General features: G+C 48.9%; 1 protein-coding gene across 2 annotated transcripts in view; it reads left to right on the top strand.

Annotated features, from left to right (window-relative positions):
• The window catches only part of CFAP298 (cilia and flagella associated protein 298), a 15,962-nt gene extending 5,288 nt beyond the window's left edge, over positions 1 to 10,674 (top strand). The window contains exons 3-7 of one of the 2 annotated variants that reach the window (XM_024758377.1): positions 2,086 to 2,153; positions 7,266 to 7,424; positions 9,126 to 9,257; positions 9,979 to 10,074; positions 10,366 to 10,674. In XM_024758377.1, coding sequence (XP_024614145.1) covers positions 2,086 to 2,153; positions 7,266 to 7,424; positions 9,126 to 9,257; positions 9,979 to 10,074; positions 10,366 to 10,476 — 566 coding nt within the window. In that variant the 3' untranslated portion in view covers positions 10,477 to 10,674. The remainder of the gene's footprint in view (positions 1 to 2,085; positions 2,154 to 7,265; positions 7,425 to 9,125; positions 9,258 to 9,978; positions 10,075 to 10,365) is intronic. The other variant, XM_024758378.1, reaches the window with a different exon arrangement.
• Positions 10,675 to 11,648: the final 974 nt, after the last annotated feature.

Here is an 11,648-nt window from a genome sequence, read left to right as displayed (position 1 = left end):
TATGGAGAACAGTATGGAGGTTCCTTAAAAAACTACAAATAGAACTACCATATGACCCAGCAATCCCACTGCTGGGCATGTATCCTGGGAAAACCATGGTTCAAAAAGAGTTGTGTACCAAAATGTTCATTGCAGCTCTATTTACAATAGCCCAGAGATGGAAACAACCTAAGTGTCCATCATCGGATGAATGGATAAAGAAGATGTGGCACATATATACAATGGAATATTACTCAGCCATAAAAAGAAACGAAATTGAGCTATTTGCAATAAGGTGGATGGACCTAGAGTCTGTCATACAGAGTGAAGTAAGTCAGAAAGAGAAAGACAAATACCGTATGCTAACACATATATATGGAATTTAAGAAAAAAAAATGTCATGAAGAACCTAGGGGTAAGACAGGAATAAAGACACAGACCTACTAGAGAATGGACTTGAGGATATGGGGAGGGGAAAGGGTAAGCTGTGGCAAAGCGAGAGAGTGGCATGGACATATACACTACCAAACGTAAGGTAGATAGCTAGTGGGAAGCAGCCGCATAGCACAGGGAGATCAGCTCAGTGCTTGGTGACCGCCTGGAGGGGTGGGATAGGATGGGTGGGAGGGAGGGAGATGCAAGAGGGAAGAGATATGGGAACATATGTATATGTATAACTGATTCACTTTGTTATAAAGCAGAAGCTTAACACACCATTGTAAAGCAATTATACTACAATAAAGATGTAAAAAAAAAAGAAATTACCATTTTTCTAGGCAACAAGTGATTGAAAATTGCCATTTTCATGTGGTGCGACCTAATCGTTTGAGGGGATAATCATTGATAATGTATTGAAGGGTGTGTTTTGTTACAGTTTGCAGATCAGGGTTTATTTAGAGATTCTGTGTGGAAGGAGGAAATAAATGTCAGCCCAACAGTCTCCACTCGAATTGAGGACATGCCTCTCTTTTGTACAAAGCAGCTTAGGACACACCAGAACACTGAAGAAATTCCTCTTGTTTTAGTATATGGTTGTTTGTGTGGAACTGGAAGGAAAAAGGGATGATAACCCATTTTGATAGCTTCTTATCCCTTTTAACCTGCATAAAAAACTCCATTTAAAAGACTATAGGGGCTTCCCTGGTGGTGCAGTGGTTGAGAGTCCGCCTGCCAATGCAGGGGACACGGGTTCGTGCCCCCGTCTGGGAAGATCCCACATGCCGCGGAGCAACTAAGCCCGTGCACCACAACTACTGAGCCTGCGCTCTACAGCCGGGGAGCCACAACTACTGAGCCCATGTGCCACAACTACTGAAGCCCGTGTGCCTAGAGCCCGTGCTCTGCAACAAGAGAAGCCACTGCAACGAGAAGCTCACGCACCACAATGAAGAGTAGGCCAAACTTGCTGCAACTAGAGAAAGCCCGCGCGCAGCAACGAAGACCCAATGCAGCCAAATAAATAAATGAAGAAAGTTTATCATGGATTCTTTAAAAAAAAATAAAATAAAAGACTATAATTGATCAGTTAACAAACACCTAAGTATCTACTATGCCCTTAAAACACTATTAGGAGCGAAAGAAATAAAGTGTCCGTATAAGGCCTTTGCATGCTCAGAAATTTTTTTTTAGTATTGAAGATAATAGGCATTTCTAGTATTATTTCTTTTGAACTTTAACCTAGAAAATAGTTGGTTGTCTTCCACATCTTTTCATACCTAAACCCATTCTCAATTTGGAGAGATCTTTTGCTTTTTAGGAGGAATGGCATCAATGAAAAAACTAATGGTACTCGTAAGAAGAGTTAACAGTTTATTTTTACCAGTTCATTATTCATCTTTAACCAAGATTGTCTTAATCACTTTTATTTTAATACAGTTTTGTATTTCTAGTAGTTTCAATGGTTATGTTATTTATTCAGCATATGAAGTTTGAAAGATTTTTACCTAATTTCTTACAGCCAGCTTTCCTGTATCCCTCATCTGAATTCCATTCTTGTACTTTCTCTCATCTCACTTCCTCCCTGACGCAGACAGAAGGGATTAAGATGTTTAAGAAGAGTTTTAAAGATGGCTGTCTCTCTCCCCCTTCCCTTTTTTATTTTCATAGCTCCAAATGAAAAGATGAAGCAAGTTTTAAAGAAGACTATAGAAGAAGCCAAAGCAATAATATCGAAGGTTAGCTTTTTAAATGAAGCCTTTCTTTCCTTTCCTTTCCTCCCTCCTCCTTCCCTCCCTCTCCCTCTCTCTCTTTCCTTTTCTCTTTCCTTCTTTCCTTCTTTTTCTTTCTTTCTTTCATTTCTTCCTTTCTCTCTGTTTCTTTCTCTCTCTCTCTTTCTCTCCCCCTCCCTCCTTCCCTCCTTCCTCCTTCCAGAGGCAAGGGAAACAGGCATGTTCGGGGTGGGCCCTAGCTTTTCCTTTTCATAATTGTCCTCAATCTTCCCAGTTCTTTCAGGTCTGACAGAAATGGTTATCGGCTTGTGTAAATGTGGTTCACATATGAATTGATGCATATATGATTTTGTTTCCTTAACTTTTTTTTTTTTTTAGTTGAAGTATAGTTGATTCAGTTGTGGTTTTTCCTGATTATATTCTATTTTAGGTTATTATAAGATATTAAATATAAGTTCCTGTGCTATACAGTAAACCCTTCTTGCTTGTCCGTTTTATGTGTTGTAGTTTGTAACCCTTAAGAACTAATGAAAGTGGAATGGGGAGATGCGAACGTTGTAACCACACGCTGGATCTACAGATACCTGACTGGCACAGCATGTGTTTATTACGAATTAGCTTTTTGTAATTGTCTTAAGTATTTACACAAAAAGTGTTTCATTGAAGGAGAAACATACCATTGACATGCATATACTGTGAGTCTGGAGGAGAATAATTTAAGGATTTTTCAAGAGTTGAATGTTTTTATCACGCTTTTGTTTATGTGTTGCTGGTACTAGTTGCTCCCACCCGCCACTGCAGGCCTTCTCACTTGATAACTGCTTTTTCTTCTGTTCCTCTCAATGCACTGGGCATAACTGTCATTTCTAAACCAACATTTCCCAAATTCTTCAAGCTCTTAACTGATCCTTTAAGTGCTTCAGGAAAGACTGCCCTTCTGCCTGTTAATATAGGAAAGACTCTGGGAAAGCCGACAAGGAAGGCTTCGGTTCGATCCAATGTTTGCAAAATGCATTTGACTGCAGAACCTTTTTTTAAAAGGATCATAGCTAGTAACATCTAGTCAAATGGGCACATCTCAGAGCATGTTAGGAGAACTGTGGCCTGGACCCTGCTCCGCCCCCTTCACTCCCCACTCTTGCTTCTGTGGGTATCCTTCCTATTCATTTGTATCACTTCTTCCCTTTGCCTGTGTGTCTTTTTACATAGTCATGTCATAGTTGAGAGAGAGAGGTTTCCCAGGGGCTCCAGTCGCTTTGCTGCAGCGATTTTCCCAAAGTTGCAGAGCTCCTGGGTGGCCAGGCCTCACTTCTCACCCGGGGCTTCCACGCTGCTTCCCAAATGCAGCCGGCGTCGCTCTCGCCTCCCTAGACCCTGCCCTGCGTGGGACACTTAGCCCTGTGGGTCAGAACCCACTGGGAGAGCAGGGAAGGAAGAGTTCAGGTCCCAGCAGCCCCACTGTGACCAGTCCCTTGGCCCTGGGCCTGGGACTCCACCTCCATTGCTCAGGTTCCTCAGGGGGAGAGTGGAAGACGGTGGAATATCGAAACTGGGGCTCCTTGGGGTGGGATGATGGTGTCCATGCCGCCTCTCTTCCTGGGACCCACCCTCTGCTGTGAGTGGGAGACCAGGACAGCGGGGAATCTGTCGTCCTGAGGCCACACCGTGAGTTTCTCTGTCACCCAACCATGGCATCTGGTGGGGAATCACCGCACTTGACATTGGTGGAGTTTTTGTAGAAAATGACCCCGTGGCTCCCCCTTTCTGCATATATTGGTAGTGGGGGGTGGAGCCCTCTGAGTGGGACAGCTTCCCTCCGGTGACCCCGGATCCGGGAGATCTTCACACCGTCTCTACGGCATGTGCCCCTCATGGGAAGGCCTGATTTATTTTATGAGGATTTATGACTTGGAAACAATTTCATAAGCCGCACTGGGAGTAGGTAAGGCAGGAATATTACCTCCGTCTTACAGATGAGAACGTAGGTTTAGAGAGTTTAAATCTGGGCCTCCAGGGCATTCTGCCTTCCCTGGGGTGCATCAGCTTCAGGCCACGGGTGCTGCCTGGCCCCCTGTCCCCCCAGGACTTGGGCATCCACGCTGATGATCCGTGTTGTACCAGGTCACGGGACTCCTGCATTTCCTCGGAAGCGAGGATTTTCATCTCCCTTCCGTGTCACTTGCCTACAGCTCAGTCAGGTTATAACTCACAGTTACTCAGAGCAGTTCCGTCTCAGATGTGGGCCCTGATGTCACCCTCGTAGTGCAGGATCCTCCATCCTTCCCTGCCCCCGCCCTTGCCCCCCAGCCCCTTGTCAGCGTGCCGAGGGTTCCCGATAACCCCTCTCCCCTACCTCGCCTCCCAGGCCAGCGGGGCCCGAGGTGGCCTCTTCCTGGCTCCGGGTCTCTGCGTGGCCCGTGCTCCTGGCCTGACCTCCTTTGCTGAGCAAGCTCTGACCTCATGGGGACTGCGGGCCCGCTGGCCCTCCCCCCAGCCTGTCTCAGACCCTTCCTCTTCTTGGGCTCCTGCCCTCTCACCTTCTCCGTGGCAGATCTGCCTCCTGCTTTGGCAGTGAGGTCGAGGCCGTCTGGCATAAGCCCTCGGTTTTCTGTCCCCCCTGCAAACTGTCTCTTCCTGCATCTCTCTCTTTCTTCCTCTGCATCCCCCCTTCTAGAAACCCAGGAGGAATAATGCCTTTAGTCTCCCCTGTCCTATGGCAGCATCTACTCTGTAAGCACACTTGGGCCTCTTTCCTTAGCCTGAAATCAGTCCTCTGCAGCTTAACCTTCCACCTGCCCCCCCAACACTCGCCTCCCCCATCTTCCCACCCCCAGCAGCTTTCCCAAAGGAGAGGCCCCCAGATCCTCGGGCCAGATGCTCCCGGGTTTCTCAGAACCTGGCCTCTGTTTTCTTCCGCCACAGAAATGGCCGCCTCAGGGCCAACAGTGACCCCCCTCCTGCAAATCCAGGGGCTTTTCCCATCTGACTCCTGGAGCCCTCTCTGTCTTTCGACCACGTACATGAGCCTCCTCTATCCTGGTTCCCTCCCGGCTTCCTGGTTGCTGTTTTCTCTGGCTCTTGCCTCTTAAATTTGGTGTTTCTCAAAGTACTTTATCCTGAATCTCTTCTCTTTTCTTTCTGCTCTTTCTTCCTCGGCATTTTATCTTCTCTGCCAAATACAGATTCCACTCTCCACAATAACTCTCAAATCTCTGTCCTCTACCCCAGCATCTTCCTTTACTTGCAACCTGAGTTTCCAGCTGGTTTCTAGAAGGTTCTACCTGAAAGTCCAACCAGCACTTCAAACTCAAGTTTTCTAGACCTGAGCTCATTGATTCCTCTGCCCTGTGTTCTTTACCCTAGAGGAAGCACTTCCTGCAGACTTTCCATTTCTTCTAAGAGCCACTGCTGTCTCGGTTATCCAGGCTCAGTGTCACCTTCGTCACTTCCTCTCTGTCACCTGTATGCCTTAAGTCTGGTCCTGTACCATCCACTCCCATGGATTTAAGATGCATCTTAAATCCAACCCCTCGTTTCATATCCACGGTCACCACTTTATTTAAGGTGCCTCTCACTGCTGTGGCCTCTTCCGTTGCGGAGCACAGGCTCCAGACGCGCAGGCTCAGCGGCCATGGCTCACGGGCCCAGCCGCTCCGTAGCATGTGGGATCCTCCTGGACCGGGGCACGAACCCGCGTCCCCCGCATCAGCAGGCGGACTCCTAACCACTGCGCCGCCAGGGAAGCCCCCCTGATAGCCTTTGTGTTCGGACACCAGCTGGGGGGCCTGCAACTCAGCTCTGACACTAACTACCCAGAGCTGGCACGGACCCCGCAAGCTAAAGGGTGAGGTCCTCAGCCACCAGGTGACCTGCACTCTGTCTGGTTTGGCAGCAGATTTGGAGGTTCCCACCACCCCACTTCAGGTTCAGTAATTTGCTTGAATGACGCACCGAACACGCTGCAAGTGCTGTATTTCCTATTTTGTTATAAAGTTTTGTTATAAAGCATACGACTCAGAAACCGCCGGATGGGAGAGACCCATAGAGCAAAGTTAGAGCCAGGGGCAGGGGGTGCAGAACCTCCGCGGCCTCTCCTCCTCAGTGGACCCCGGGTGCACACCTTCAGTGTGCTCTCCATCCAGGAGCTCCACTGAGCTTCAGTGTCCAGAATTTTTATCAGGGTTTCATTGTGTGGACCTGATTGGTTAAATCAGCGGCCACGTGACTGAGCTCCTCTCCAATCCCCTTCTCCAGAGGTGGTGATGATGGGGGTGCGGGGAGGGTGTCTGAAAGCTCCAACCTGCTAGTCCCAGCTTGGGCTTCCTGCAGGGGCCACCCCTCCCCAAACTATCCAGGGGTTCACATGGATCACCTTGTCAGCATGAACCCAGGTCTGGTCAGAGGGGGCTGGTTAGGAATAATGACAACCCTATCACTCAGGAAATGCCAAGGGTTTTTGAAGCTCTGCGCCAGGAACAGGGGGCAAAGACCAGATACGCTCTCGATTACGTCACACCTTTCTCTGCACTCTTCAGAGCCTGCCTGCTACGTGGTCTGCCCCCGCCCGGGTCCATTCTACAACCACTGCAAGATGAGTCTCACGGCGTCACCACTTCTTCCCAGAGAAGCCACTCGCTGCCCATCGCCTCACTGTCAATGCTAACTCCTCAGCCTGGCGTTCACGGCCATCCCAAAACAGGCTCCAGCCTGGCCGGCCAGCAGTGCCTTCCCTTCCCCGAGCTGCGTGGGCTGCTAGCTGTTACCTGCTTTTCTTTGCCGTTGCTTGTCCTGAAGCACTCTGTTCCCCGAGATGCCGTCCCCTCTGCCCCGTTTCCTGATGCCCTCTCGCATCTGTACCGCTGGACTGGGGTTCCTCCCCTCAGAGTGTCCTCTGCGCTTCACCCCTCTTGGTGCCGCTCATATCCTGCCTTATAACCTAGGTCGTGGTGGCCATGGCTCAGCCCCAGAAGTAGAGCGTAGTCACTTTGGTAGCGAGCGCCGTCTGATTCTTTCTGTCGCTCTGGCAGTATCTGGCACGGGTCTTGTACAAGAGCTTGATTGAGATTTGTTGAATTGGTCAGCCGCATCATAGATAACAATGCCTGTAATCATTTTCAGAAACACGTGGAAGCCAATGTCTGCGTTACCATGGAGATGGTGAAAGACGCCTTGGACCAGCTTCGAGGTGCAGTGATGATTGTTTATCCCATGGGGTTGCCGCCATACGATCCTATCCGGATGGAATTTGAAAATAAAGAAGATCTGTCGGGGAGTCAGGTATGTGGCTCTTGGGGTTTCTTCCAGGTGAGTTCCTTCCCTCCCCCAGCCCCCAAAGAGCAGCAGCCCCTCCGATTTGACCTTTCTCTGCTGATGTAGTTTGTTGCTTCGTACACAGCTTTCCATTTTGCTAGACTAGGCTTCAGAGCAGAGCTGTGAATTCAGGGGAGGACCCCGAGGACGTGCTCCTGGCTGAGGGCTTGGCCCCCACACACAGGGGTGGCAAGAGACAAGGGAGTAACTGAAAACAGTCCCATTTTCTTTGACCGCTGGGAAGCCAAAACCCTAATTTGTGCCTATTTCTACCCAAACGTATCGGTCCCTTTGCATGGAATTTTGTGTTCTAGCCTTATCTCTTTTTTTGTCCCCAATACATTTATTTATTTATTCGTTCATTCATTCATTCATTCTTGGCTGCGTTGGGTCTTCGTTGCTGCGCATGGGCTTTCTCTAGTTGTGGCGAGCAGGGACTACTCTTTGTCGCGGTGCGCGGGCTTCTCATTGCGGTGGCTTCTCTTGCTGCGGAGCATGGGCTCTAGGCACGCGGGCTTCAGTAGTTGTGGCTCGCGGGCTGTAGAGCGCAGGCTCAGTAGTTCTGGCGCACAGGCTTAGTTGCTCCGCGGCACGTGGGAGCTTCCCGGACCAGGGCTCGAACCCGTGTCCCCCGCATTGGCAGGCGGATTCTTAACCACTGCACCACCAGGGAAGCCCCTAGCCTTACCTCTTGCTCCTTATTATTTTCTTAGCTTTATGTTCCACTTTCCTTTGTTTTTCTCATTTTTTCATTCCTTATCCTGTGGGACAGTATCTTTTTCTCTGAGCCATCTTAAATAGGCAGGATATGCAGAAGCAAACGAACAGCCTCATTATACCTATACAGCTCTTCTTCAATTTATGATGGGATTATGCCCCAACAAACCCAGCGTAAGTTGAAAATATTATAAGTTGAAAATGCATTTAATACATTTAACCTACCAAATATCATAGCTTAGCCTAGCCCACCTGAAACGTGCTCAGAACACTTACATTAGCCAACAGTTGGGCAAAATCATCTAACACAAAGCCTATTTTATAATAGTGTGATTTATTGAATACTGTACTAAAAGCGAAAAACAGAACTATTGTCTGGTACGGACAGTTGTATCGGTTGATTACTCTGGCGATCACAAGTTACTGCCGTTGCCCAGCATCACGAGAAAGTCTCATACTCTACATCACTAGGCCGAGAAGAAATCAAAATTCAAAATTTAAAGCATGGTTTCTACTGAATGCGTATCACTTTCACACCATCATATAGTCGAAAAGTCATAAATCGAACCATCGTAAGTCAGAGGCTTTTGTATTTAAACACCCAGCAGGATCCCCGCATTCTTCCCTGGCAGTAACCTAAAAATCCATCTAAGACAGACCTTCTATCATGGATGAGGGTGCAAATGAGATAGGATACCCGCCACCTTCCAGAAGTGACCTGAGTCAGGGCATGAGTTGAAACTAACAGGGAAGGTGCTGAAATGAGTGAGGGCTTTGAGTAGGGGGCATTAGTGCTGCCCGTGGGGGACGGCAGGGGAGGGCAGGGTGCTGGAAACCTGTCCCACTTCCGATGCTGGGAGGGGCATTGGCCAGGCTCCCTGCCCACAGGGCCGGCCCACACCCTTGGCCGTGTCCTGACCACCTTAAAGCTGGTTCTTGCCGTGAACCCAGGCAGCACTCAGCGTCATCACAGAATCAGAGGCACAATTGTGGTGGGCAGCAAAGGAGCTAAGACGAACAAAGAAGCTTTCGGACTACGTGGGGAAGAATGAAAAAACCAAAATTATCGTCAAGATTCAGCGGGTAAGTACTTTAACATGTTACTCTTTTTCGCTTACTTGCAAACTGATAAAACTTTACATTAAATCTGAAAGATTTAAACTCTTGTGCAGACACTTTAATCCTGCCGGTCCAGGCTTAAAGTCAAACTGTCCTCTTTATGGAGCAACAAAAACATGAAGGAAATATGGATCGATGGACGGTATCTGGAGTTTGTTTTAATTGGGGGGAAAGGAGAGTATGCTGCATTCATTTCAGCTTTAAAAATGGGGCTTACAAGTCACTAAAAATGTTTCTTGAAATGAAAAATACAGCCCAGAGCACTGATCTCAAGTTTTCCTAAGTGCTGACAGTCTGTGAAAGGGGTGGAGAGCTGGAGACCTGTAAGGACTTCGTGTGGAGCCGTATACCTGCAGGCTGCTTTGTTACGTGCTCTCTCCTAAATCATCTCTCTATAGTTTGGGGGCAACAGGGTCCCCCCACGATTATCTCTACCCCTCCCTCGCTGGACCTGCAGTGGCTGACTTGGGAATGGCTGTGACCAACACAGCACCACCCAGCCTCCACTGTGAGGGCCCAGGGCCAGAGCGAGACTCCCCTCGTTATTCGCTGTGGATGATCAGAGATGCGACCTGTTTATCTTTAGCAGTCGGCAAAGGCAATTGTGAGGCGTGAGCTGTAACTTCCTGGGTCGTCCTTATAAGAACGCCTCAGTCCGCAATTTGCTGTCCCCCCGCCTTTTCAGAGGGGGCAAGGAGCTCCAGCGCGAGAACCCATCATAAGCAGTGAGGAGCAGAAACAGCTGATGCTCTTCTATCACAGAAGACAAGAGGAGCTCAAGGTACCGTGTGACTGATGGATTCTCAGCTAGCTGGCGCCTGGGGCGTTCACCCCCTCACCCCCAGGCCTTACTCTGGGCACGGGGGTAGCTCGGGGGGCTCTGCAGGCTGTGGTGAGGGCACCTCCTGAGCTTCAGCCTCGCCAGGGCTGCGGGGGCCCTGCCCGGTGTCCGCCTGCCTTAGGCTCTGGAGGTGTCCTGCTTCTGGGGACGTGGGGAGCAAGGAGGTTGGTCGTGGGTTCTGCAGAACACTTTCCTGAAACGCCTTCCTGAGCAAAATACGTTTGTGTCCAGAAACTGGAAGAAAATGACGATGATTCCTGTTTAAATTCTCCGTGGGCAGATAACACTGCTTTGAAAAGACATTTTCATGGAGTAAAAGACATAAAGTGGAGACCAAGATGAAGTTCACCAGTTGATGAAGCTTTCTAAAATATTAGCTCACCTTTCTTTTGGCAAAATAATAATAATAACTAAAAAGGACACCCACAGCTCTCTTTGAAAGTTGTTGAAATTTCTGGTTTTCCTAGTTTTTTCAGTTTGAATTTTTAAAATAAAAGTTACTCAAGGTTTTAGAACTTAATAAACACATCCTCAAAAGAATCCGCCTAAACTGTTTTTATTTCAGGATGACTATCTACTAATCTGAGGTTTTTCTTTGGCAAACTACTGAAGATATAGTTACAAATATATTTTGCTTCCTGATTGCTTTATTTTATATTCTCATAACAGCTGCTGTATTGCAGGAGGTTGAAAGTACCTTTTCTCCCAGGGATCTGCTGTGAAACTTGGCTGTCAGTGGCCACTAGAGGCCGCCCGTCACTTCCTTACCCGCATTCTTCCTGGGCCCTCCCTGTGGAACTGTCAGAGGCCCAATTCTCAATCTTGTTGAGACTGGCAGGGGGTCTAACTGTAGCCTTGTGTCTCCCAGCTTCAAAGGTGAAGTTCACCCCCTGGTTGAGACCTGGCTGGTCTTGTCTTCCAGGTGTAAAGCCTGTACCTGTGATGGAAGTTGGGTGGCCAAACTAGACTAACCTTGAAACTGGACAAATTCTTATGTAGGTTCTGGGCTTTTCCTGAAAACAAATGCAGATCCTGGTAACCGATGGTTCTCCCCGTGGGCTCACAAGAGCCTGCAGCTCTTGCCGTGCTGAGGTCGGTACCGAGGCTGACAGATGCAAACGCTGTTGGCTCGGTGACAACCACGTTGGCTCACGTGTCATCCTGACTGGTTTTCTAGGACATCTTTGATTTTAAATTCTCCAGCTTACCATCTCTGCAAATGCTGACGTCTGAGCAGCTCGAGTACATCTCTTAGACTGTGCAGCCAGAAGTGGCCTAGACGTCTTGTCCAGCTACACTTGGTCTGTAGAAGGCTCTTCCCCTAGTTGGAGGAAGCGCATCACGCTCACTCTGAGGAAGAGTGAAGTGACAAGGACGCTGCCTGCCCTGGTCTCCCTGTGCCCAGTGCTCCTCGCCCGCCACGGTGCCGGAGCGCCCCGTACACGCACAGCCACAGGGATGGAGCTGGGAGCGGGGCCGGGGCCGGGACCCTGGGTTCCCAGACCTGATTCCGT

Source organism: Neophocaena asiaeorientalis, unplaced genomic scaffold (genome assembly GCF_003031525.2).
Source record: "Neophocaena asiaeorientalis asiaeorientalis breed wild unplaced genomic scaffold, Neophocaena_asiaeorientalis_V1.1 scaffold45, whole genome shotgun sequence".
NCBI lineage: Eukaryota > Metazoa > Chordata > Mammalia > Artiodactyla > Phocoenidae > Neophocaena > Neophocaena asiaeorientalis.
The sequence above is the reverse complement of the archived record's forward strand: the minus strand, read 5'-3'. Positions and strand labels throughout refer to the sequence as shown.